This window comes from Tachyglossus aculeatus, chromosome 4, assembly GCF_015852505.1.
Source record: "Tachyglossus aculeatus isolate mTacAcu1 chromosome 4, mTacAcu1.pri, whole genome shotgun sequence".
Classification (NCBI taxonomy): domain Eukaryota; kingdom Metazoa; phylum Chordata; class Mammalia; order Monotremata; family Tachyglossidae; genus Tachyglossus; species Tachyglossus aculeatus.
The window spans coordinates 116362895-116389400 of NC_052069.1; the positions used below are offsets into that span (position 1 = coordinate 116362895).

The window sequence follows — 26506 nt, forward strand, 5'->3', positions numbered from 1 at the left end:
GCTCTCAGCAGGGCCTTGAAGGGAGGAAGAGAGCTAGCTTGGCGGATGGGCAGAGGGAGGCCATTCCAGGCCCGGGGGATGGCGTGGGCCGGGGGTCGATGGCGGGACAGGCGAGAACGAGGTACGGTGAGGAGATTAGCGGCGGAGGAGCGCAGGGTGCGGGCTGGGCAGTAGAAGGAGAGAAGGGAGGTGAGGTAGGAGGGGGCGAGGGGATGGACAGCCTTGAAGCCCAGGGTGAGGAGTTTCTGCCTGATGCGCAGATTGATTGGTAGCCATTGGAGGTTTTTGAGGAGGGGAGTGTTATGCCCAGAGTGTTTCTGGAAGTGCTTGGTACAGTGCTCTGCACACAGTAAGCACTGAATAAATACGATTGATTGATTGATTGGCTCCTTTCCATTGCTGGCTGGTAATGGATAAGCGGGGGGTGGGCTGGGGGGGTCCTCTGTGGGTCTCATTCCAGGTGCCCGGGTGGAGGAGTTCCTTTACGAGAAGCTGGACCGGAAGGTGCCCTCCCGGGTCACCAACGGGGAGCTGTTGGCCCAGTACATGGCGGAGGCGGCCCACGAGCTGGGGCCGGGGACCCCCTACGGTGAGTAGCCGTGGGGGCCGTTTCCCACACTTCCCGCCTTCCCCTGACGCCAACTCCGACACGGGCTGTCATTCCGGAAGCAGTGTGGCTCGGTGGCAAGAGCCCGGCCTTTGGAGTCAGAGGTCACGGGTTCGAATCCCGGCTCCGCCAATTGTCAGCTGGGTGACTTTGAGCAAATCACTTCACTTCTCCCTTCAAGGCCCTACTGAGAGCTCACCTCCTCCAGGAGGCCTTCCCAGACTGAGCCTCTTCCCCTCGTCCCCCTCTCCATCCCCCCATCTTACCTCCTTCCCTTCCCCACAGCACCTGTATAATAATGTTGGCATTTGTTAAGCGCTTACTATGTGCAAAGCACTGTTCTAAGCATGGGGGGGGGGGATACAAAGTGATCAGGTTGTCCCATGTGGGGTTCACAGTCTTAATCCCCATTTTACAGATGAGGTAACTGAGGCTCAGAGAAGTTAAGTGACTCGCCCAAGGTCACACAGCAGACATGCGGCGGAGTCGGGATTCGAACCCATGACCTCTGACTCCAAAGCCCGGGCTCTTTCCACTGAGCCACGCTGCTGTATATATGTATATATGTTTATATGTATATGTATATATGTTTGTACTTATTTATTACTCTATTTATTTAGTTATTTTACCTGTACATATCTATTCTATTTATTTTATTGTGTTAGTATGTTTATATGTAGACTTTTAGACTGTGAGCCCACTGTTGGGTAGGGACTGTCTCTATATGTTGCCAATTTGTACTTCCCAAGCACTTAGTACAGTGCTCTGCACATAGTAAGTGCTCAATAAATACGATTGATGATGATGATGATGATATGTATATATGTATATATGTTTGTACTTATTTATTACTCTATTTATTTTACCTGTACATATCTATTCTATTTATTTTATTTTGTTAGTATGTTTGGTTTTGTTCTCTGTCTCCCCCTTTTAGACTGTGAGCCCACTGTTGGGTAGGGATTGTCTCTATATGTTGCCAACTTGTACTTCCCAAGCACTTAGTACAGTGCTCTGCACACAGCAAGCGCTCAATAAATACGATTGATTGATTGATTGATTCTCTGGGCCTCAGCGACTTCATCTGGAAAATAGAGATAATAATAATAATAATGTTGGTATTTAAGCGCTTACTATGTGCAAAGCACTGTTCTAAGAGCTGGGGGAGATAGAAGGTAATCAGGTTGGCCCACGGGGGGCTCACAGTCTTCATCCCCATTTTACAGATGAGGGAACTGAGGCCCAGAGCAGTTAAGTGACTCGCTCAAAGTCACCCAGCTGACAAGTGGCGGAGTCGGGAATAGAACCCATGACCTCTGACTCCTGGGCCTCAGTTCCCTCGTCTGTAAAATGGGGATGAAGACTGTGAGCCCCCCGTGGGACAACCTGATCACCTTGTAACCTCCCCAGCGCTTAGAACAGTGCTTTGCACATAGTAAGCGCTTAATAGATGCCATCATTACTATTAGTATTAGACTGTGGAAAGGGAGGTCAGAGAAGCAGATTGTGACGACCCTCCAGCCTCAGTTGTTATTAGCTTTAATTCTATTTGTTCCAATGACTTGACACCTGTCCACGTGTTTTGTTGTGTTGTCTGTTTCCCCCTTCTAGACTGTGAGCCCGTTGTTGGGTAGGGACCGTCTCTATATGTTGTCATCTTGTACTTCCCAAGTGCTTAGTACAGTGCTCTGCACACAGTAAGTGCTCAATAAATACGATTGATTGATTCCCAAGCACTTAGTACAGTGCTCTGCACACAGTAAGCACTCAATAAATACGATTGATTGCTTGATTCTCAAGCGCTTAGTACAGTGCTCTGCACACAGTAAGCGCTCAATAAATACGATTGATTGCTTGATTCTCAAGCGCTTAGTACAGTGCTCTGCACACAGTAAGTGCTCAATAAATATGATTGAATGAATGAATATGTTGCCATCTTGTACTTCCCAAGTGCTTAGTAGTGCTCTGCACACAGTAAGCGCTCAGTAAACACGATTGTATGATTGAATGATTACAATTATTATTATTAATAATAATAAATTATACTTGTTAAGCACTTATGTGTCAAGCACCATTCTTAGCACTGGGGTAGATGCAAGCTAATCAGTTTCAGACACTGTTCCTTTTTTAGACTGTGAGTTTTTTAGACTGTGAGCCCACTGTTGGGTAGGGACTGTCTCTATATGTTGCCAACTTGGACTTCCCAAGCGCTTAGTACAGTGCTCTGCACACAGTAAGCGCTCAATAAATATGATTGATTGATTGATTGATTGTTCCTGCCCGGAGAGGGCTCAGGTCTAAGTAGGAGAGAGAGCAGGTTTCAAATCTCCATTTTACAGATGAGGAAACCAAGGCACAGAGACGTCAAGCGACGTGCTCAGAGTCACTCAGCGGGCACGTGGCGGAGCCAGGATTAGAACCCAGGTCCTTTGAGTCCCAGGCCCGTGTACTTCCCATTAGATCACGTAGCTTCTCAGGGCTTTGGAGTCAGAGGTCGTGGGTTCAAATCCAGCCTCTGCCGCTTGTCAGCTGTGTGACTTTGGGCAAGTCACTTCACTTCTCTGGGCCTCAGTTCCCTCAGCTGGAAAACGGGGATGAAGACTGGGAGCCCCCCGTGGGACAACCTGGTCACCTTGTAACCTCCCCAGCGCTTAGAACAGTGCTTTGCACATAGTAAGCGCTTAATAAATGCCATTATTATTATTATTATTACTGAAAATTTGTCCCCAGGCAAAGCAGCTGGCAGGGTACAGGAAAGCCAGCCACTGGTCATCTGTGCAAAGGGTAAACTGAGGCTTGAAAACTTCGATTCTCAGGAGTCTCCTGAGGCCCAGGGCCTAGTCTAATTCCCACCTATGTACTGCCTCCCCTTGCTTAATCATCATCATCATCAATCGTATTTATTGAGCGCTTACTGTGTGCAGAGCACTGTACTAAGCGCTTGGGAAGTACAAATTGGCAACATATAGAGACAGTCCCTACCCAACAGTGGGCTCACAGTTTAAAAGGGGGCTCATACAGTACTCTGCACCCAAGAAGCACTTAAGCATAGCCTAGCGGGTAGAGCACGAGTCTGGGAATCAGCCCGACCTGCGTTCTAATCCCGGCTCCGCCACTTGTCTGCTGTGTGACCTTGGGCAAGTCACTTCGCTTCTCTGTGCCTCCGTTACCTCATCTGTAAAATAGGGATTCAGACTGTGAGCCCCACTGGGGACAGGGACTGTGCCAACCTGATTAGCTTGTAATAATAATAATAATAATAATAGCATTTATTAAGCACTTACTATGTGCAAAGCACTGTTCTAAGCACTGGGGAAGTTAACAAGGTGATCAGGTTGTCCCACGGGGGGCTCACAGTCTTCATCCCCATTTTACAGATGAGGGAACTGAGGCCCAGAGAAGTTAAGTGACTTGCCCAAAGTCACCCAGCTGATAAGTGGTGGAGCCGGGATTTGAACCCGTGACCTCTGACTCCAAAGCCCGGGCTCTTTCCACTGAGCCACGCTGCTTCTAATTATTATTATTATTATCATCATTATTATTATCATCATTATTATTATCATTATCATTATTATTATTTAATAATAATGATGGCATTTATTAAGCGCTTACTATGTGCAAAGCACTGTTCTAAGCGCCGGGGAGGTTACCAGGAGATCAGGTTGTCCCACGGGGGGCTCACAGTCTTAAACCCCATTTTACGGATGTGGGAACTGAGGCGCAGAGAAGTTAAGTGACTTGCCCAAAGTCACACAGCTGACAAGTGGCAGAGCTGGGATTCGAACCCATGACCCCTGACTCCAAAGCCCGGGCTCTTTCCACTGAGCCACGCTTGTATCTACCCTAGCGCTTAGAACAGTGCCTGACACGAATACCATAAAAAAATACTGACGACTTCAGCGCTTAGAGCAGCGCTTTCCACATAGTAAGCACTTAATAAATGCCATCATTATTACCTCATCTGTAAAATGGGGATTAAGACTGTGAGCCCACGTGGGACAACCTGATCACCTTGTAACCTCCCCAGCACTTAGAACAGTGCTTGGCACATAGTAAGCGCTTAATAAATTCCATCATTATTACCTCATCTGTAAAATGGGGATTAAGACTGTGAGCCCCCAGTGGGACAACCTGATCACCTTGTAACCTCCCCAGCGCTTAGAACAGTGCTTTGCACATAGTAAGCGCTTAAAAAATGCCATCATTATTACCTCACCTGTAAAATGGGGATTAAGACTGTGAGCCCCCCGTGGGCCAACCTGATCACCTTGTAACCTCCCCAGCGCTTAGAACAGTGCTTTGCACATAGTAAGCGCTTAATAAATACCATTATTATTATTATTATTACTACTACTACTACTGTGGTAATGTGTGCCTGAGTTTACTTTCTGTTTCAGTCTACCATAGGCTGCCCCTCCACCTCCTCATTTAGCTTCTCCTTGTAAATTACTCTTTAGGTAGTTCGGTTTCCTCTGAGTTGGTTTCTAAACTCTTGTAGGAAAAAAATACCATCCTACCTCCCTCGGATTTAAGCAAGATAGTCTCCCGGTTTATGGTATTTGTTAAGCGCTTACTATGTGCCAGGCACTCTACTAGGCGTTCGGGTAGATACAAGCTAAGCAGGTTGGACACAGTCCACGTCCACCGTGGGGCTCGGCTCGCGGCATTAAACCCTATTTTACAGGCCAAGTCACTGGGGCACAGAGAAATTGAGTGACTCGCCCAAGGTTTATGTAAGGATTTAAATTCAGGCTATTTAGTCACACCTTTTCTTTCCTTTGGGATTTTGTGTGGTCGTGAAGTGCCCTGCTTTGTGGATAGTTGTGCGGTTTCCTGTTAGCTTCCTGTTTCCCGCTTCTGAGGTAATAATAATAATAATAATAATTGTGGTATTTGTTAAAGGCTTACTAGGTGACAGGCACTGTTCTAAGTGCTGGGGTAGATGCAGGATAATTGAGTTGAACTCGGTCCTTGTCCCACATGGGGCTCACCGTCTTAATCCCCATTTTATTCGTTCATTCATTCATTCAATCGTATATATTGAGCGCTTACTGTGCTAAGTGCTTGGGAAGTCCAAGTTGGCAACATCTAGAGACGGTCCCTACCCAACAGCGGGCTCACAGTCTAGAAGGGGGGAGACAGAGAACAAAACAAAACATATTAACAAAATCAAATGAATAGAATATGTACAAATAAAATAGAGTAATAAATACGTACAAACACATATACATATATACAGGTGCTGTGGGGAGGGGAAGGAGGTAAGGTGGGGGGGATGGGGAAGGGGAGGAGGGGGAGAGGAAGGAGGGGGCTCAGTCTGGGAAGGCCTCCTGGAGGAGGAAGTACATTTTACAGATGAAGTAACTGAGGCACAGGGAAGTGAAGTGACTTGGCCAAAATCACACAGCAGTCAAGTGACAGAGCTGGGATTAGAACCCATGCACTGGGGTGGATTTAGGTAACCCGGTTGGACACAGTCCCTGCCCCACATGGGGCTCTCAGTCCTAACAGACAGGAGAGGTCTTAAATCCCCATTTTACAGACAAGGAGACCGAGATACAGAGAAGTAACGTAACCTGTCCCTTTCAGGATGAGGTCGGGGGGGGGGTCTCTCCTGTCTGGTTGGTGATTGTCTGGAGGGCATCCCTGCTGCCCCTCGGATGACTTTTAGACTGTGAGCCCACTGCTGGGTAGGGACCGTCTCTATATGTTGCCAACTTGTACTTCCCAAGCGCTCAGTACAGTGCTCTGCACACAGTAAGCGCTCAATAAATACGATTGATGATGATGACTGGGTGGCGGGTCGGGGGGGGAGAGGAGGGACAGGGTTTCCATGTACTCCCTGACTGGATTTCTATCCCTGCTCCTCCAGGGAAGACCCTGACCAAGGTCTCTGAGGCGGAGAAGCAGCTGGGGGCGGCAGAGCGGGACTTCATCCATTCGGCCTCCATCAGCTTCCTCACCCCTCTGCGCAACTTCCTGGAAGGGGATTGGAGGACGATTTCAGTGAGTGGGGTGGGGGGCCGGGGGGGTGGACTCATCCTTCTCTGAGATTAAGGCAAGGCCCATCTCCCGCGCTCAGGGTCTTCCTGCCGCACTCTTCCTAGATCCTGTGATCATCATGGCAACCCCTCCCGCTTACAGCTAGCCTTGAAGCTCCAACCTACCCCGGGCTCAATGCCCAGTTCAGAGTGCTAAACTCTGTTGGCCTTGGGCTGGGATCCAGGGTTCTCCCCTGACTGGATGCTGGGCCTCAGTTACCCCACCCGGGGAAGAATCTCAGACCCAAAAGCCGCCCTTCGGGTCCCCTCGTGCTCGTGGCTCCCTGCTGCCTCCAACCCCCCACCCCAGTGCTGGAGGAGGTTTCCGAGTGTCTGTGACCGCTCCTCTCCCCTGGGCAGAAAGAGCGCCGACTCCTGCAGAACCGGCGGCTGGACCTGGACGCCTGCAAGGCCCGGCTGAAGAAAGCCAAGGCGGCCGAGGCCAAGGCAGCGGTAATTTCCCGGAGTCCCCCCGTCCCCCGGCTCCCCTCGTCCCTTCTCGGCGGGGCCGGGCTTGGCTCCCTGGGGGTCCAGCTGCCCCCCTCACTGCCTCGTGCAGGGGATGCCTGGCTGCTTGTTTGCCTCGGGGGACCCGTTGGATTTGGTGGCGGGATTTGGCCTGCCCCAGCCGGCCGGCCCGGCACAGCCGAGAGTTGCCTGCTGTTGGCATGGACTCTGCCTGAATGTCCCGTCCCCTGCCCGGCCTGCTGGCGGGGGCTCTGATTTGTGCTGACGCTCCGCCGCCCCCAGCAGAGCTGTCTGGCCAGCCTCTCCGTCCCTGAGCAAGGGACCCCTGCAGCGGCCCCGCTCAGAGCCGAGCCTAGATCACCCTCCCTACACCTGGGGCTCTTCCCCACTGCCCCTGCAACCCCCCTGGCTGATGCCCTCCACGACCAGGTTGCCCCTCCCCTTCTGGCAAAGAGCTGGGTGGCTCCGCCTTGGCATCCCCGGCTGCTGCCGCAGAGCTCCGCTGGGCCCTGGCTGGCGATGGCAGAGCCGGGTGACGGAGCCTTCTGGGCTCCTCTTTGGGGAGAACCAGGGGCCCCGCTGGGAAAGAGAGGGGAAAACGGGGCTCTGACACTGAGCGGGGCCGGCACCCCCAGAGCCTTCGCCAGCCTGAGCCCCCCACCCTCAGCCCAGCATGCTTCCTCTTTGGATGGAATGTGGTTTGCTTTCCTCCTTCCAGTGGGCCCGACGCCTGTGTGTTTCCCTCCCTCTCTCCACTGCTTTGACTCCCAGTAACTGAGGAATCGTCCCCCCCCCATCCCCAGGCTTCATTCACCCCAGCCCCCAACCTTCCAGGGGGCTCCGGAGGCCTCTGTCCTAGCGGGTGGGTCCTTGGGGAGTTCTGGGCAGGGAGACCTTCCAGACGGCCCCGTGAAATTGTGGGGAGGTGCCCCGGTGGGGCACCACTGGAGTTGAATGAGCGAGGGCCTGAGACTAAGAGCTCCCGGGTTTTAATCCCGATCCCACCACTTGCCAGCTGTGTGACCTTGGGCAAGGCACCTCACTTCTCAGTGCCTCAGTCCCCTCATCTCTAAAACGGGGATCACGACCGTGAGTCCCCTATGGGACAGGGACTGTGTCCAACCCGATTATCTTGTATCTACCTCGGCGCTTTAGCACGGTGTCTGGCACATAGTAAGTGCTTAAAAATACCATTATTATTATTATTGTTACTATTATTATTATTCTGTCAACATGAAGAGTAGAATGACAACCCCATGCCTCACCTGAGCGTTATCTCAATGCTCAGAGGAGCCCCCTGAAGATCAGTGAGGGGTGGAGAGGGCATGGCAGAGACTCCCTGGGTCTGGACTGAGGGCCGGTATCTGATTCCCGGGGTCGGACGGGTGATAGCAGGAGCTGGAAGGGCCTGAACCGCTGCCCCATCATCTTCGGTGGGCTTTTTCCTCCCACCCCAGCCCACCCTGTGCTTATAACACTGCTCTTTCTCCTTCCCATCCTAGCTTTTCCTCCCCCTGCTCCCCCACCCTCCTTATCAGCCAGAGCCAAGGGGGCCGGCTGGAGTTTCTCACCGCCCCCACCCTAAAACTCCCCTCTTCTCCCCAGCCCAGCCCCTTAAAGAAACGTTCCCACGGCGTCGAGGGGAGGACTGACCATAAACAGGATAGTTGAGAGTAGGTTGGGTCCAGTCTGGAGCGATGCCGCAGCCTCCCCGGGACCTTGGGAAAAACGGAGAGCCGCCCCCGTCGGTGTCCGCCACCCCCTTCCCTCTGAGGGGGGAGCGGGGAGGGGCAGAGGCCGGGCCTGGGGCCGCCGTGTGGATAACTAACCTTTTTGTTCTTTTTGTTCTGTTTTTTTTTTTGTAACTTGACTCAGTGTGAGGGAGATGTGAGTATATCTGTATCTCAGATGCCGTGCTTTTTTTTTTCTCCCCCTCCCAATCCGGGCCTACCGTGAGGGCCGTGGGGCAGAGTCCTGGGGCAGAGCCTTGCCCACGGCAGCGGCTGACTGACTCTGTTGAGCACAGCCAGGACATTCCAGGAGCCTTTTGCAAGCAGCTATCTAATGGAAGGGGGACCCGATCCCACGTCCCAGAATCCCAGCCCCTCTAGACTGGCTCTGCCCTGAGAGGGAACAGAGGGGGTGACCTCTAGGGAGAGGTTGGCAAAGGAGGTGTGGGACTCCAGCCCAGTGTGCCCCTCGTCTTGTCCTGCTCCCTCTCCTCCCCTCCAGTGCCCCCCATGCCCCCATCCCGGGGGTAGCGGACCTCCCGGGCACTAATTGGGCTCCGGTTGGATGGCTGCTTGCAAATGAAACCGTCACCAAGGGAGCGGGATGGAGGTGGGGGAGAGAGCGAGTCCGAAACTGGGAGCCAAGCCTTGGTCCCCCAACCACCACACTTGGTCTATTCCTCTCCTAACCCTGCCAGGTACACTGGGCTAGAACCATCACCTTGAAAGGGGAGGCCTGTCCTCACCCCACTGTTGGGTGTGGGGGATCCTGGACTTGAGAAGGGGCACACTGGCCTCCAGCACTGGGTGGGGAGCCTAGACTTTGGGGTCAGGACAGGGAGAAGGAGTCCGGTTACCAGTTGGGATGGGGCCCAGGGCTAGGAGGACCCATAGGCAGGGGTCCCTCTGTGACCCATGAGTTTCGGGGCAGACGGGAAGCCCCAGGGATCTGCTGGAGCAAACTAAACCCCTAAGGAGGCCGAGACCTAACCCAGCTCGGAAGATGAGAGGGAGTGAAGGGGAGGGAGGCCGGCCTCCTCGGGTCTTCCGAGAGCACTATTTCCTGTCCTGCAGGCAGGGCCCCCCCTTCCCGGCCTATTCTCTTGGGCCCAGCCCCCTCCCCACCACGTGCTGGGTGGTGGTCGCTCAGGGAGCCAGGAGAGGGGTGCTGCAGGGAGCAGATACACGGTGCAGAGAGACCAGCCCGGTCTCTGCTGCAGGGAAAAGGCCAGGCTGGGAAGGAAGGCCCAATCGGGCCTAGGCCGCCCCTTCGGTGGTCCACTGACCCGGGTGGGAGCGGCCGCCAGCGGGATCCTGGGAGTGGGACAGGAACACCGGAAGAGCCGGAGCCGGCAGGAAGCCTGATGGGTGTCGCCGATAGGGTTGGGTGGGGGAGAAATCGCCCCAGTTCTGCCCCCTGGTATGCCCTGCCGTGTGACTTGTATGTGGACTCTATTCCCCTCCTAGGCTGTGCCTGATTTTCAGGAGACTAGACCTCGTAATTACATTCTCTCTGCCAGTGCATCAGCGGTAAGACTCCGGCGCCTTGTCCCTCACCCACCACGCTTCCTCCCTATCCCAGCTCAGCTTGGGCTCCCTTCCCCAGCCCTTTCTGCCCCCTGGCCCTCTGGCTTTCAACACGATTAGGAAATAGGGTCTCCTCTCTGCCCCCCACCCCGACCCCCGAGTCCCTGGGAATGGGGACTTACCCAGTGGGAGGATCCAGGGGAAGGGGCTGCCAGCCTGCTGGAGGAGTGAGGAGGCCCCTTCTGGGCCTGGGTCCTGGTGTCTGGGACGAGCAAGATGTCTGATTTCTTGAGCAAGAAAGAGGTAAAATGTCAGAGACTGAGGAGGGGCCCTGGTGCATGTTTCACCTAAGCGTGGGCCTGCCATCTCCGTGACCCATTTCTTGAGAGAGAACGGAGCACCCCTGCCCCAGAGCAAGCGCGCGTGTGTGTTACACATCGGTCCTGGTGTGACAGACTACCCCCAGCTCCTGCCCTTCCCGGGGGAAATGAGACTGGGGGGGAGACAAAAAGGAGATTCAATAGGACAGTCCCTCGTGCGGCCAGGTATTCCCGTGCCCGGGGGTACCCGGGGGTCTCTGAGGGCAGGCCCGGCCCACGAGGTTTGGAGTCAGAGCCCTGCTCCTCTCCCCCACTTTGCTGTCATTCATTCAGTCGTCCCCTCAGCCTCGCAAACGAGGGTCTCCAGTCGGTGCTGATGGCGGACCCGTGGGGCTGGGGTGGAGAGCGGGGGTGCCGAGTCACATCTGGGGCAAGGAAATTCCTACCGTCCGTCCTCCCAAGAGGCTCAGCCCCTCGGTCGGCCCTCCATCGGGTTTCCTTTTTTTTTCCATTTTTTGTTTTCTTCTTCCTCCCGCTTCTGCTTGGTTTGCGCTTGCTTCTTGCCTGAGGTCCCGGCTCTCCCGTCCGAGTGGTACTGCGCTCCCTCATCCCCACCCTTCAGGAGTGAGGCCAAGGAGGGGCACGTTCCTGCCCACCCCGCTCTCTCTCCCTGCAATGCCAGGGGAAGTTGCACGGATTAGGGGAGAGCGGGGAGGTACCCACCCCTCCTCCTCCCACCCTCCTTCTCTAGCTGTGCCTGTTGGCCTGGATTATGTCTTCGTAATCAACAGACCACCACTCCTTCCCCCACTTCAAAGCCTTATTAGCCTTACGAGAAGCAGCGTGGCTCAGTGGAAAGAGCACAGGCTTTGGAGTCAGAGGTCATGGGTTCAAATCCCGGCTCCGCCAATTGTCAGCTATGTGACTTTAGGCAAGTCACTTAACTTCTCTGTGCCTCAGCTACCTCATCTGTAAAATGGGGACTAAGACTGTGAGCCCCCCGTGGGACAACCTGATCACCTTGTAACCTCCCCAGCGCTTAGAACAGTGCTTTGCACATAGTAAGCACTTAATAAATGCCATCATTATTATCATTATTATTAAAATCCCATCTCTTCTCAGAGGCCTTCCCTGACTAAACCCTCATTCCTCCTACTCCCTCTCCCTTCTGCGTTGCCTAGGCGCTCAGATCTGTGCCCTCTAAGCACTTAATATTCATCCCACCTCCAGCCCCAAAGCTTTCACACCCATATTTGTAATTTATTTTTACATTTGTCTTCCCTCTAAGCTCGCGGTGGGCAGGGAACGTGTCTACCAACTCCTGTCGTATTCTCCCAAGTACTTAGTACTCTGCACACAGTAAGCACTCAATAAATAGGATTGATTCCCCCCCCCAGCCAGATCCCAGAAGCAGCCAGCCTGCCTGTAGCTGGCGGGGAGAGTCAGGGCTAGACGGCTGGTACCTTGGGCAGACCCCAGCCTATCCAGGTGGCCCAGGCCTCTTGTGATTTGGGGTTGGGGGAGCTGCTTGCTAGACTGTGAGCCCACTGTGGGTAGGGACCGTCCCTATATGTTGCCAACTTGTACTTCCCAAGCGCTTAGTACAGTGCTCTGCACACAGTAAGCGCTTAATAAATACGATTGAATGAATGAATGGGGCCTTGTACCTCAAAATCCCTAGCCTGGGTTGATCTCTGGGCTCATTCCTGAACCTGATTATGGGACTCTTCCCGGAGAGGCCCAGTCAGGAGCCCTGACTGTCGCCCCCCGCAACCAGCTGACCACCCCAGTGGGAGGAACGGGCATCTGGGTGGCAAGTTGTGCTGCTGCTACTGGGTGAGGGGCAGCTTCTAGCCCTCCCGCCCCCTCCACCACTGCCCTCACCCTACTGACCTCTCCTGTTGCTCTGTGGCCCCCGCAGCTCTGGAACGACGAGGTGGATAAGGTAAGGAAGGAGAAGGACGGGTGGGGAAGAGCAGGTGGGCTTCTTCAGAAGTCCTGGGGGGCGGGGGTGGCCACGATGCCCTCGCAGTGCCAGACCCAGTGGTCTTTGCTTGCTCCTGGTTCCTGAGATGCTATAGGACCGGTGAGGGCAGTGCCCACAGCGGAGGGATGGACGGCGGGCGGGGGGAGAGGCGTTCGTGTTGAGGGGGCTCGCATGGACGGGGGAAAGGGGCCGGATGAATGTTTTGGGGGCTTCACCCTCTTTCCCTCCTCCCTCCCCTGCACCGCTGCATCCGGCCAGGCTGAGCACGAGCTGCGCCTGGCCCAGACGGAGTTTGACCGCCAGGCCGAGGTGACCAGGCTGCTGCTGGAGGGGATCAGCAGCACCCACGTGAGTCCAGGGGGCCGGCCCGGGAACAGGGGGAGACCGAGGCAGGCCTCCCCTCCAGCCATCCAGCCTCGGGGGTGAGGGGGCCGGGCCTCAAGCGCGACCAGCATCCCACCGTGGACCTGCAGGGGACTGGGGGAGGAGGAGGAGGGTGGGACCCCAGGGCCGCCCCTGCAGTTTTGCCTCAGCCTCCCCCCTCCCGGGCTGCATTCACAGCCGAGGAAGCTGAAGCGTAGAAGTTAATCGACTTGAAGGCCACACAGTGGGCCAGCGGGGGAGTCAGGATTAGAACCCAGGTCCTCCGATTCCCAGGGACGGGCCGAGGGCCCACGGGAGACGAGTGGCGGGGCCGGGATTAAAACCCAGTCCCGGGTTGTACCCACCAGGCCGCTACGCTGCTTCTGCAGCGTGGCTCGGTGGGCAAGAGCCCGGGCTTTGGAGTCGGAGGTCGTGGGTTCAAATCCCGGCTCCGCCACTTGTCAGCTGTGTGACTTTGCGCAAGTCTTCTCTGGGCCTCAGTGACCTCAGCTGTAAAATGGGGATGAAGACTGTGAGCCCCCCGTGGGACAACCCGATCACCTTGTAACCTCCCCAGCGCTTAGAACAGTGCTTTGCACATAGTAAGCGCTTAATAAATGCCATTATTATTATTACGTCACCTCTATCTGCAGAGATGAGGATTAGAGCCGGTAACGTCTAGATTTGAGGAAGAAATTCTCGATCCGGAGTGGAACGGGGAAAGGGGACACAATCGATCAACCGTATCTGAGCGCTTACTGCGCGCAGAGCACTGTACTATGCTCTTGGGAAAGTACAGTCTACTGCTCCATCTCCCCGGGGATGTGGGAGTGCTAAGGCAAAGACGACAGCTTCCTGCCTCGGTTGGCCTAGGGGAGTGGCAGCAGGGGACTGGTTTGGCTGGTCCCTTGGGATTCCTTGCGGCGCCAAGCCTCTCCTTGCTCCAACCAAGCGCTCTTCCCCCCGCCCCAGGTGAACCACCTGCGCTGCCTGCACGAGTTCGTCGAATCCCAAGCAGCTTACTACGGCCAGTGCTACCGGCACATGCTAGAGCTGCAGAAACAGCTGGGCAGGTGCGGGGACAGAAATTGGGGGCAGGACAGGTGAGCGAGGGCAGGTGGGTCCCCAGGCTCCGGGGCTGCCGCGTGCTGTGGGTGGGGGAAGCAGGAGGCTTAATCCTCATGTGAGTCCCTTGCCCTCCTTCATGCCGCCCAGCACCCAAGGAGTGATGTGAGTACGGTCAGGGGGCAGGGGCAGGCCGGCGCCTGGTTCTGGCCCCGCTCCGGACGGGATGGGGGTGAGGCCCGGGGGAGATGGAGCGGCTGCCCCGACTACGTCGGAAAGGGGGCTGCCGTCGCCAACTGCCCAGACCCCAGAGGTGTGTGACGTCGCCTTCTCTTTCCAGACTGCCCGGCACCTTCGTGGGCAACCCCGAGCCCCCCTCCCCGCCCTTGAGCGGCACTTCCCTCCCCACGGCCGCTGCCGCCGCCGCCGCCACCATCCCCGTGGTGCCCGCGGGCGGCGAGGCCGCGGCCCTCAGCCTCGCCGACGTGGCTCCCCCGGCCAGCGGGACCCGCAAGGCCCGCGTCCTCTATGACTACGAGGCAGCCGACAGCAGCGAGCTAGCCCTCCTGGCTGACGAGGTGGGTGGTGGCCGCCGGAGTAGGGAGGGGGGGGAGGCAAACTCCAGCTCTGAGGTAGCCACGCTCCCTCCCTCCAGGGCCAGAGGGGCCCTGCTCAAGAGAACTGGGTTCTAATCCCGGCCCTGCCCCTTGCCTCCTGAAAGACTTTGGCCAAGTCACTTAACTCCTCTGGGCCTTCGTTTCCACATCTATAAAATGGAGATTAAATTACCCATTTTTTTATGGTATTGGTTAAGCGCTTACTATGTGTCAAGCACTGTTCTAAGCGCTGCAGTAAATACAAGTTAATAAGGTCGGACACAGTCCAAGTAGTAGTAATAGTAATAATAATGATTGCATTTGTTAAGTGCTTACTATGTGCAAAGCACTGTTCTAAGTGCTGGGGGGGCGGGGGTACAGGGTGATCAGGAACAAGGTGATCAGGTACAAGTGATCAGGAACACTGATCCTGATCAGGAACAAGGTGATCATGACTGTGGGGCCCACAGTCTTAATCCCCATTTTACAGATGAGGGAACTGAGGCCCAGTGAAGTGACTTGCCCAAAGTCACACAGCTGACAATTTGTGGAGCCGGGATTTGAAACCATGACCTCTAACTCCAAAGCCTGGACTCTTTTCACTGAGCCACGCTGCTTCTCGCTGCTGTACAGCTATAGAAACCCCATTTTTGAAAGAACTGAGGCCCAGAGTCCAGTGACAGTGCGCTGCACCCAGTAAGCGCTCAATAAATATGTCTGAATGACTTGCCCAAGGTCACACAGCAAGCAATTGGCAGATCTGGGATTAGAACCCAGGTCCTTGTCTCCCAAGCCCATCCTCTTTCCGCTGGGCCACGCTGCTTCCGCCTCCCGCTTATTACCGTGTCCCACCTATTTAGTATTTCTACTCCAGGGCCCAGTACAGAACTTGGCATACAGTGAGCACTTAAACTATCACATTATTATTACGACCAGAGCCCCCCTCGTCTGTTTGCTTGCCCGGTCCCTGCCGGTGCCCCGGCAGGCAAAAAAAAAAAAAGGAAATATTGCCAAATGGAAGGCAGCGAGGAATAGCAGGCTCCACAAGGGCAAAGTTCAGGTGAGCTTTTAAAAGTCTCACTCTGGGGAAGTCCCGGACTCCCCAAAGCTTTGAGGCAAAAATTGGAGAATACGGGCATCGATCCCGCTACCTCTCCTGCACCCCCCGAGGCAGGTGGGTGCCCTCCCGCTTTAGCAGCCCACAGGGCGGGCCTGGACGTAGCCGGAGCCCAAGCCCGGCCCTTACCCATCCTTTCTCGCCGTCTGCAGCTGATCACGGTGTACAGCTTGCCCGGCATGGACCCCGACTGGCTCATAGGAGAGAGAGGCAACCACAAGGGCAAAGTCCCCGTCACCTACCTCGAATTGCTGAGCTAGAGGATGCTGCGTTTCTTCTCTCTTCCCCGCCTCCTCCCCAGCCTTCACTCATCCCTTTACTGTGAGACCAAGGCCCCGCCAGCCTCCCCCTGCCCTTTCCCCTGGGGGTGGGAAGTAGGGAGGGAGGGGGGCTACCCTTGGGACCAGCCTCGCCCTAGTGTTTGCCGGATCCCGCTGCTGCGCCCCAGGCAGCGGAGCCCCCAGTTCTCGCAGGCTTAAACACAAGTGTTGTCCCACCCTGGCCCTCATCCAGACATTCCCTGGAGGTGGCAGGGAGGTGGGCACAGGCGACTCCTCCCCTCTCCAACCCCATGAAGCGGCGGTGGAGGCGGCGGCTACCCTGCTTTTCCTCCAACAAGAGGGCAGCTCTGCCTGAATCCAGGGACAAGGCCCTCAGGCCCCAGGGCAAAAACAGAACTTCCTCCTAGCCCTCTGCTCTCCTGGGGAAGGGAAGGAGGTTGAAGTGAGAGCCCCTGGAGCCAGTAGGTGCCTGTCCCAGGCCAGGGAGATGGGAGTGGGTTTCTAAAGCCCCTGGGGCAGCAGGGGCTGACATCCCAGGGAGGGGCAAACGGTGGGCCCACAGCTTGGGGGACCAGGAGGAAGAGCAGTGTTGCCAAAAAACAACCGTACCAAAACTGGGGCAGGCACGGGCCGGCCCAGCCTCTAGCTCCTCCTGCCCCATGACGCTGGCTCCCGCGGGTGGGAGAAGAGCCGCTGCCCATTTTCTGCCCCCATCCCGTCCTTGCGCCTCCCCTCATCTGGCCCGCCCAGGTCCCTCAGGCCTGGAGACTCTTCCGGGAGCCACCCCCCTCAGCCTAACTTTTTAACTTGGTATTTTTACTTGCGTGTTACTGCCTGTGCTCTTCCTCTACTGACTAATAAATTGCTTTCACGCTGCCCCCCGTCCCGCTCTGGCCTGGTCCCCGCCTGCCCCCTGGGCTCCAGCCCAAGACCGGGCCACGTGTGTGACAGACCTGGAGGCTGGGGGGGGAGGCTCCAGAACCCAAAATCAGCCCCTCCGCCCGGCTCTGCCTCCCGCCGTGCGCACACCAGCACCATCGCCTCTAGAAACACAGTTTTAATATCCGTATAAATAGGGCACAGGTACAAAAAAACCGAAGACCAGCATGGAAACACTTGATCCACATACGCAGCCTCACGTCCAGAAATGTACACAACAGTCACGCATGCCTCGTGGTGAATTGGGGTGGGGTGGGGGAGCGGCGCCCCAAACCCGGGAAGGAGCCCCAGCTGCAGCTCTCCCAGACGCTGTGGGAGAGGTTCTTAGGAAGAGGGAATTTATACGAGTTTCTCAGAAAAAGACTGACCTCTCCCTCTTCTCTTCCTTCCCTTCCTCCCTCCGGTGCAAGATACAAAAATAAGGCTCTGTTCTCGGGGGGGCCCTTCAGCTGCTCTCCGACGTGACCGCGGGCTGGACCGACCGGCCGCTCTCGGCGGGGCCGGGAGCCGACCGGGCTCCGCGGAGCCGGTGCCGCTGGAGGGAGGGTGGGGTCGGGGGGGGAGGAGGAGGAGGAGGAGGAGGGAGAGGAGGAGGGCTGGGTGCTCTCTTATCTCTGTACGTGTCGGACGAAGGCCTGCACCAGCTGGATGAGGGGCTCCTGGCTGTCCAGGCCTGTTTTGGAGACTGAAGATGACTTGCCCTGAGGAGAAGGGAGGACCCCGGCAGCAGGTGAAGCGGGGGTTCCTCGGCGGAAGTAGCGGGAGAGGCTGGAGAGGAGGGTGCTCTGGAAGGAGAAAAAGCGGGTCAGTCTCCGGGACCCCCCTACCGATCCCCAGGAGTAACCCTGACTGGCGGGTTTCACGGGGAGGGGACGGGAGACCCCCCCATCCTCCCGCCCCCTTCCCCATTGGGGCCCTGGGTACCAGCTCTGAGCTGAGCTCCTGCTTCATACGCTGCTTGTCACGGGGGTGCACGGCCGGGTCCCTGAGGCAGCGTACTGCCTGGGAGATCAGCAGGTAGAAACAGTTTTCCATGGTAAACAGGAGGAGGGACCTGAGTGGGGAATGGAGGAGTCGGTCGGTCCAGCCCGCTAGGGGAATCTGGTGGGGCTGGGAGGCGGGGATGGATTTGGAGGACGGGAGGGAGCAGGCAGGGGCCCAGGTTCCAGAGAAGCGCATCCAGGCTTGGAGGCGGAAAGGAAACCGAGGGTCGCGGGCGCCGAGGATCTCCTCTTACTTCAGCGTCCTGGTCCCTTCCGCTTGGGTGGGGAGGCCCACGGTCTGGGGCAGAGGCTCCTTCTTCTTGTCCAGCTGGAGAGGGAGAGGAGGCGTCGGATCGGGGAAGTCAGACGAGAAAGGGAGAGGGCTTTGCGTTTGGTTAAAACAGAGGGGGCCCGGCCCGGGGCTCCTACCTCTCCCAGCATATTGAGAGCCACGTTGACCGTTGCCAAGAGGGTGCCGAAGGACGGGGCCACGTCCGAGTCAAAGGCCGGGGTGGTGAAGCTCAGCACAAAGAGGATGTTGTATTCTGCAAGGTCCAGGGACTGTGCGGGAAGCAGGGAGGCAGAGGATCGGGGAGAAGAGAAGGAGAACGGATGAGGGGCTGGGGTGGGAGCAACCTATCCTGCAGCCCTCCGGGAAGGCCCCTCTGCTCACGCCCCCCCCGGCTGACGTCTGGGGCTCGGGGTCCAGCGGCGCCCCGCTACCTGGTCCAGAAGGATCTGGCAGACGTCGGGCGTGAAGTGGCGCAGGGCGGCCAGGGTCTTGCTGAGGATCTTGAGGAGGCTGTACTGGACCAGTCGCAGGGCTCTCTGCTCCCCAGCCTCCGCGTCTGGGTTGGGCTGCTTGGAGGAGGCTTGCGAGGGCCGCTGGACCCGGGGAGTGACCGCTGAGGGGATGGTGTCACCATTTTTGTTCTGTGGGAGGCGGAGGGGCAAGAAGGGGAGGCTGGGTGAGGCGGACCTCGGCGGCCGCAGCCGAAAAGGAGGGGGGACGAGGGTGCTGATGGAGCCCGAGGGTCCGGCCCGGCTCGGCCACGGGACGGGGGACCCTCACCTGTAAATAGTGCTGCAGCATCTTGCGGCTGTGCAGGAGGGAGGTGCAGGCCTGGCACAGGTAACACAGATTCACCTGGAACACACGACCAAGGGAGACGTGGCTCTTAACCGGGAGCGGCCCCTCGCCACGGCGCTCTGTGCGGAGGGGCTCGACTCTGAACACCCAAGGCCCGAGAAGCTGATGGACAAGAGAAGCTCAAAGGACAAGAGAGTCCTTGGCTGGCCGAGGATCAGGCAGAAGGGAAATTTCTGGCTCCCGCCGCTGCCCTTTCCACGTGGCTGCAAATTCCGGAGCCCCGAGGCCGTGTTCGGATTGAAGGGCCCGTGCCTCTCCCAATCTACCACCCCATGCGGGTCAACAGACTGGCTGAGCCAGGCAGGGGCCAGGACTGTCCATCCAAGGCGGTGGGAAAAGGCCTGAATTTCCCACAGGGCCAGGCCACCCACCTGGCCCCGGCAGGCCGGGCCGGACCTTACCTGGATGTCCCTGAGGAGCTGCGGCAGGTGGAACTGCCACTCCTTCATGAAGTTGGACAGCTGCAGGATGAAGCCCACAGTGTGGTCGGCCTCCTCCAGGCAAGCCAGGCTCTGCACCGTCCTCACGGCATTGAGGCACTAGGGAGAGGGAGGGAGGGAGGCGTGGCGGCGGAAGGGGTGAGGCGGAGGCCCGGCGCCGTTCCCGCTGCGTGTGCCCCGAGACCCCCGGCTCCTTCGCCGGGTGGCGGGCTGTCCCCCGCGGAGGGAGCAGGAGGAGGAGCTGGGGGAGCCTCACCTGCAGGATCCGCTCCTGGTGGACGCCCACGAAGTCCAGGGCCTCGGTCAGGAAGTTGTAGCGGAGAGTCTTGAGCAGGCGTTCCATCAGGGACATGGACAGGCGGTAGACTCCGGGCCAGGATGGGGCGTCCAGGGTCTTGCGTAAGGAGCTGGCGGTCTAGACGGGGCAAGGCGGGGGAGACGGGGGTCGGCCCAGCCGCTCCACTCCAAAGAGCAGGGGTCCGCCCCTAATCAGTTGAGGCGGGGCAGAAACAACCGCCTTCACCGCTCTGACGGTGCAGAAGACTCCCTCCGCCTGCCCAGGGGAGACGGCCCCCTGAGACCCCCTACGTCCGGCGGTAAAAGGCCACAGGCGGGGACTGAATCCACTCCTTGGGCCGTCCCAGCCGCAAGCCCCCATTGTGGAAATCAGTCAATCATATTTATTGAGCGCTTACTGTACAAAGCACTTGGGAGAGTACACTACAACAGAGTTTTTGACGCATTCCCTCACGGCAAGCTTCCAGTCTAGAGGGGAAATGCCTGGCTTCTATTCCAGCCCTTGCCCAGGCCTGATGGACAGCACTGATGGGCGCAGGGCACTGGACTAGCCGTCTGGGACCATACAGAAAGAAGACCCAGGCCCTGTCCTTGAGGAGCTTACAGTCTAATGAGGGACCAAAAATGCAAACAATTAAACAAGCACCGAATCATCCAACACATCTATTTGGAAGTGTTAAGGGGGCTGACGGGATATCATGACCAGGAAGTGGCTTCTTTGGGGGACTCTGAAAGAGGGAGGGGATGTGGTTTAGTAGGGCAGGGAGAGCATCCAGTAAAGGTGGTAATAATAATGATGACGAAGATGACAACAGTAATTGCGGTACGCTAGATACAAGCAATGTACTGAGTCCTGGGGTAGATACAGGATAATCAGGTCAGACAGTCCCATCTCACAGAGGGCTCCCAGTCTAGGGAGAAAGGGAAACATCCATTTCACTGATGAGGAGACTGAGGCCCAGAGAAGTGAAGTGGCTTGCAAGGTCACAAGGTAGGCAAGTGGTGGAATTGGTACTAGACCTCAGGCCCCCTGACTTCTAAAATCATGCTCACTCCACTGGACCACACTGCTTTGGGTGCTGAATCAGGTGTGAGCAATTAGCCAGAGATGGCAGAGGGGCCAGTGAGACAACGATGAGATCTGCCTGCTGGGGCAAGGAGTTCAATATGGGGTGTGAAGGGGGACTAAGTTGGTGGAAAACCTTGAGGCTAATGGTTTTGTGTGAAAAGACACTGTTGTCCATTGGTCACTATGAGTAAATCGCTTTTCAGTTGTAAGTTTCTTGAGGGCAAGGAGAATACGTGTGGCTTCTGTTCCACCCTCCCGTGTGCTTAACGCAGCGCGTTGCACTGGGAGGTCAGGGCTCGAATAGCTTTGGGACCCTTCATCTGGACAGAAGTGGTCGCTGACACTGAATGAGCTCCCCAATAGAGTGAGTGTGTACAGTGGGACAAATAGAGGAACCTAAACTGTCTTGTGGGATCCCCACAGTTAAAGGGTGAAGAGAGGAAGAAGAGCCAGCAAAGGAAATTGAGAGAGCCGTCAGAGAAGTAGGAAGAGAACCAGAGTAAAAGAAAGGCCGCGGGGTGTTTTAGAGAGTGGGCCTGGTCAGGTGTCAAAGGCAACGGAGGGCAGGGTGGTGCCCATGAGGCTTTGCCAGAAGGTCACTGTGCTTTCAGGAGAGGGAAGAGGTTTGGAAAGTGCAGGGATTTGAGAAGAGATTTAAGGGAGAGGAAGCAAAGTCAGTGGACGCATGCAGCCCAGCCAAGGAGCGTCAACGGGGACAGTGGAGCGGGGAGGAGGGGCGATGACCGGAGGGTGCGGTGGGGTCGCAGTGGCCTTTTCTGGGCCACACCTCTAAATTGGCATGGGTGACTAACACCTGCGTTGAGTGTCTCGGAGAGAGGCGAAGGACAGTAATCATAATAATTGTGGCTTTTGTTGAGCACTTACTGTGTGCCAGGCCCTGTACCAAATGCTGAGGTGGGTACAAGCAAATCGGGTTGAGTCCCTGTCCCACGGGGGGCTCACGGTCTCAACCGCCGTTTTCCAGATGAGGGAACCGAGGCCCAGAGAAGTGATGTGACTTGCCCAAGGTCACAGGGCTGCCAAGTGGCGGAGCCGGGATTAGTACCTTCTGACTCACAGGCCTGTGCTCTGACTACGCCATGCTGTTTCTCAACGAAGGGGCTGATGACCGTTAAAGGGGGGTGGGGGGAGAGCTGTACCAAGCGCTTAGCACAGTGCTCTGCACACAGTAAGCGCTCAATAAATACGACTGGATGAATGAATGAGAGGGATAAGCAACGCCCACCTGGCCGGATCCGTTGGTGCTGAGCTGGTACACGCTCAGGAGGGGCAGGCAGATGCTCTGGGGGATGCCAGCGCCCGCCAAAGCTGCAGCCCCCTGGGGAACAGAAGAATGGGTGAGGCAGTTCTCCATGGCTGCCCAGGCCGGGGGTGATCACCCTAGTGCCCCACCCCGGGGGGGGAGTTCCACGCCTAAAGCCCCCCACCCAACGAGGTGTCCTGAGGAGCAGGAAGAGAGCAAGTGCCCAGTTGGGTCCCCTGCAGGAGGAGGCTGTTTCCAAAACCCCCCGAGGAAGATCTAAGCGGCCGGTTCCCGCCTCTGAACATGGCAGGGGCCGAATGTCACGGCCCAACGCTCCCAGGGTGCCTGACCGAGCGGTGGGGCCCCAGCTTCTTACCTGCTGAGTGCGGGCCAAGGTGAGCAGCAGGTGCAGGGAGGCTTCGGTGAAGTGCAGGTTCTGCTTCACGCGAAGGCTCACCTCCAGGGTGGTGAACACTGTAGGCAGGATGGGGATTCTGCGTGTACCCTGCAGCCAGGAGTCCCCGTCCTCATCCACTTGGCACAGTTCCTTGGCCAGGTGCAGGCCCAGGACGCACACCTGCTGGGGCAGGGAGAAAGAGAAAGGGGAGAGAGAGAGGGGAGGAGGTGATTGGGAGGCCCAGAGGGGAAGGTGAGAGAACCGGCCTCGGTGAGAACGAAGGGCTCCCTCACCCCGTCCCGCTGGTCTTTGTGCCGGACCCGGGAGCAGTCGTCCGTTTCCATGCTGTCCTTGTCCTCGAGGGGCCCTCCGGATGCCAGGCTGTGGCGAGTCTGGTCGAAGAGCGCAATCACCTCGTCCTGCAGGGTCTCGCAGACGCTGAGCACCAGCTGGGAGTACTGGGGGATCTCGCTCACTGGAAAGCAGACGCGGCCCTACCTCACCCTCGGTGCCCACTCTCCTGGTGTAGGGACAGCGGGTCAGGGAGTGCCGCGACCGAGGCAGGAGTGCAGGGGGCCACGGGAGACCCTAGGAGGTGGAGCCAGGGGAATGCGCGCAGCAGGCTGGGGATGCGGTGACACCCCCCAACGCCAAACCAAGACCGGCCACCCCCTCCTCTCAGGACCGCATGCAATCGTTTGATGACTTCACCCCAGCCCAAAGCCCCGAGCTCCTGAGGCGGGGAAGAAAAGCAGGAGCCTCTAGCCAAGGGGATCCTGATAGGGCAGGGGCTCCGGCCCGTTACCTTTCATCTCCTTCATCTGCAGGATGGTGATAAGAGCCGAGAACACCTTGGCCTTGGCTTTCTCCATCAGCTGCTGATCCGCCTGCAGAACGCCCTCCAGAATCTCCACCAAGGAGCTGAGGATTTCTTCCACAGAACCCAACTCTCTGTTGGGGGGAAGGAGGGAAATAGAGAGACAGAGATAGAGAGAGAGGCCTCTCATGACAACAAATCCTCCCCACCCTTCTGGTGTCTAGTTTGTGCAAGCCAGCTCCCATTTTCTCTGGCCTGAAATGACTGGAACCTAATGCGGGGAGAAGGTTTCGACTTCATCACAAGTTCTCCTCCTCTCCAGAGCAGGGAAATAGGTAAGGGGCCCAAGTGTGCTGCCACAGAGGCATTCGATGCTGCCTAGGAGATGAGCAGGCCCTACCTCTTCCACTGCCGGAGCAAGATGAGCAGCAAGGTACACAGCATGGACCCCAGCCGCAAACAGTTCACTGACGTCGGGACCGATAGCTAGACAGAGACGGAGGCAGAAAGATAGATGATGGGTCAGTTCTGAATTAGTAGTAGAGCGCTCTTCTCTGTCGCTTTTTTTTTTATCCTCACAGCCTCCCCGTGAGGCGAGGAGAAATTGATAGTGATTATCATACCCATTTTACCGATGAGGAACCCGAGGCCTAGAGGAGTTAAGTGACGTACTTGAGGTAAGTCAGCCGGGTAGGTCTAGAACCCACGCCCCTCCACCCGCCTCTTTCATCGCTGTCCGGTCAGGGGGCTGCGGGCCCAGGCGGCCCTGCATCAACTCTGAAGCCCAGGTGAGGGGACGGAGGGCGGGAACAGAAGCCAAGGGTCCTGGAAAAAGCCCTAGCCTTCCTCCTGCAGCCCTAGGGACCACCACAAGCCAAGCCGACTCCCCAGGGCAGGGGGGGGAGCAGGCCGGGGCTCCAGAGGGTGTCTGACTTCGGGAGCCCCAGCCCACCCGGGCTCACTTACCAACGCTTTGGTCCCATCGAGCACTTCCAGGAACAGCTGGCGGCGAACGAGCGGGTCGGCCAGGTGCATGATATCTGCCTGAGGAGGACAGAGATGGAGAGGGGGGACGGGCTGAAGATGCACCCGGATACGTCACCACGTTATGCATCTCTCCCTTTAAGGCTAGTCGGCCTACGGGGCAGCGGGGCTCTCGAGCATCCAGGGACAGGGGAGGCATATCCTCACCCCCCTGCTGCCCTACTGCTCTTCAGAAATCACCTGGGCCCGGGGCTAAGGAGCCAGCAGGCAGCACACGGGGGGGGGACCGTCCATCGGGGCTGGTTTCTACCACAGGGAACCTGAACGCCGTGACTCGGTACCCCATCGCCGTTCCAACACGACAGCCTGCCTCCTCTCTGGGTGCACCGGTTCGCCTGGGGTCCCAAGCTCAAGGGAACCGAAGCTTTTTGGGTTGTGGGGGCGGGGGGGAGACAGAAAGCATGGATTTCCCCAGAAACCATCAATCATACTGAGGCAGAGGGACATTTGAGATATTAGTTGGACATCTCCTGGAGAAGACAACTACATGCTCCTTGCCAGGCAGATGGGCGCAGTCAAAACCGGAATCGTGCTCCTGGGAATGCCCAATCCCTGACTGAAGCAGCGTGCTAACCCAGAGACGCAGCGTGGCTTAGTGGGTAGAGCACGAGCCTGGAAGACAGAGGGACCTGGGTTCTAATCTTAGCTCCGCCACTTGTCTGCTGGGTGACCGTGGACAAGTCGCTTCACTTCTCTGGGTCTCGGTTACCTCATTTGTAAGACCGTAAGCCCCATGTGGGATATGGAATATGTCCAACCTGAGTAACTTGCATCAACCCCAGGGCTTTGTACAGTGCCTGGCACAAAGTGAGCACTTAACAGACACCACCTTAAAAAACAAAACCAAAGCCACCCAGGAACAGCAGTTCTGGGGAACTCCTCGACTCCCTCTGCACCTCAAAAAATAGCTTTAATTATTTCCCAAACGGGATCCCAGCCTGCAGGTTCAAGGAACCAAAGAAAACAGGCCAGACTGCTCTCCTATCGATCAGGGAATCTAGACTGTGAGCTCGTTGTTGGGTAGGGGCCGTCTCTATATGTTGCCGATTTGTACTTCCCAAGCGCTTAGTACAGTCCTCTGCACACAGTAGGCGCTCAATAAATAAGACTGAATGAATGAATCTGCAAATATTGACGGATGCCTTCTGCTGCCATGGCCCTGGTAAGGCGACCGCTTTCCCCCTCTTGACTGACAGTTCCTTGAGGGCGAGGATCAGGTCTTTCAACTCTACTGTCCTGTCCCCAGCGATTTTAATACAGGGCTCCGCACACAGTAAGCACTCAATAAATACGATTGAATGAATGAATCCGCAAATATTGACGGACGCCTTCTGCTGCCATGGCCCTGGTAAGGCGACTGCTTTCCCCCTCTAGACTGACAGTTCCTTGAAGGCGAGGATCAGGTCTTTCAACTCTACTGTCCTGTCCCCAGCACTTAATACAGAGCTCCGCACACAGTAGGCGCTGAAAAAAAATGCCACTGATTGATAGATCGACCGAGCTAGTGTACGGTGCGAGGGATGCTTGCACTACTGAGACAAAGTGCAGGGGAGGAGGGCCTCAGGTGTTCACAGGTGCTTTACAATGTTACGGTCCCTTTTGTTTCTTTGGTGGCCCCTAGAAAATGACATCTCCCGGCTACATCGCTTCCTCCAGCTCCAGGACTGGGGCCGGACAAGGGGGGGCCCCCGGGTGAGACGGCGCTTACGTGACTGGTGGCGATAATCAGCAGCATCCGCCAGGCCGAGATGAGCATCTGGTGCTCCACCAGGGAGGTGCAGCCGCCGCCCTGCGACTCGGCCATGTGCGTGGCCAGGGACTTGACGTACCCCGACCAGTAGGCAAAGCGATTCTCGCTGGAGAACTTTTTCAGCATGTCCTTCAGGGACTTGTCCAGGGAGCCCCTAGGAGAGCCACAGGACAAAGCCCGGGGCGGCATTGAAGCGGAAATGGAACACCATCAGGGGACGCAGGAGGCCACGCCACCTCTCCCCTGCCTTACCT

General features: G+C 56.9%; 2 protein-coding genes across 13 annotated transcripts in view; one reads left to right on the top strand and one right to left on the bottom strand.

Annotated features, from left to right (window-relative positions):
• SH3GLB2 (SH3 domain containing GRB2 like, endophilin B2) overlaps positions 1–16377 on the top strand; it is a 35346-nt gene extending 18969 nt beyond the window's left edge. Inside the window, exons 3-13 of one of the 12 annotated variants that reach the window (XM_038745003.1) lie at positions 449–589; positions 6480–6613; positions 7009–7101; positions 8992–9003; positions 10314–10376; positions 12615–12638; positions 12939–13028; positions 14016–14146; positions 14259–14273; positions 14449–14686; positions 15974–16377. In XM_038745003.1, the coding sequence (XP_038600931.1) occupies positions 449–589; positions 6480–6613; positions 7009–7101; positions 8992–9003; positions 10314–10376; positions 12615–12638; positions 12939–13028; positions 14016–14146; positions 14259–14273; positions 14449–14686; positions 15974–16081 (1049 nt within the window). In that variant the 3' untranslated portion in view covers positions 16082–16377. The remainder of the gene's footprint in view (positions 1–448; positions 590–6479; positions 6614–7008; positions 7102–8991; positions 9004–10313; positions 10377–12614; positions 12639–12938; positions 13029–14015; positions 14147–14258; positions 14274–14448; positions 14687–15973) is intronic. The other 11 variants (XM_038745007.1, XM_038745004.1, XM_038745008.1 and 8 more) reach the window with 11 other exon arrangements.
• A 767-nt stretch (positions 16378–17144) lies between these two features.
• Positions 17145–26506, bottom strand: part of NUP188 (nucleoporin 188) — a 50099-nt gene continuing 40737 nt past the window's right edge. The window contains exons 30-44 of the mRNA XM_038745017.1: positions 26211–26406; positions 24425–24502; positions 23859–23944; positions 23447–23592; positions 22935–23116; positions 22621–22821; positions 22227–22319; positions 19871–20029; positions 19576–19713; positions 19097–19171; positions 18748–18957; positions 18454–18585; positions 18279–18352; positions 17966–18095; positions 17145–17826 (exon numbers count right to left, since the gene is read on the bottom strand). Of these exons, the coding sequence (XP_038600945.1) occupies positions 17650–17826; positions 17966–18095; positions 18279–18352; positions 18454–18585; positions 18748–18957; positions 19097–19171; positions 19576–19713; positions 19871–20029; positions 22227–22319; positions 22621–22821; positions 22935–23116; positions 23447–23592; positions 23859–23944; positions 24425–24502; positions 26211–26406 (2077 nt within the window). The 3' untranslated portion in view covers positions 17145–17649. The remainder of the gene's footprint in view (positions 17827–17965; positions 18096–18278; positions 18353–18453; positions 18586–18747; positions 18958–19096; positions 19172–19575; positions 19714–19870; positions 20030–22226; positions 22320–22620; positions 22822–22934; positions 23117–23446; positions 23593–23858; positions 23945–24424; positions 24503–26210; positions 26407–26506) is intronic.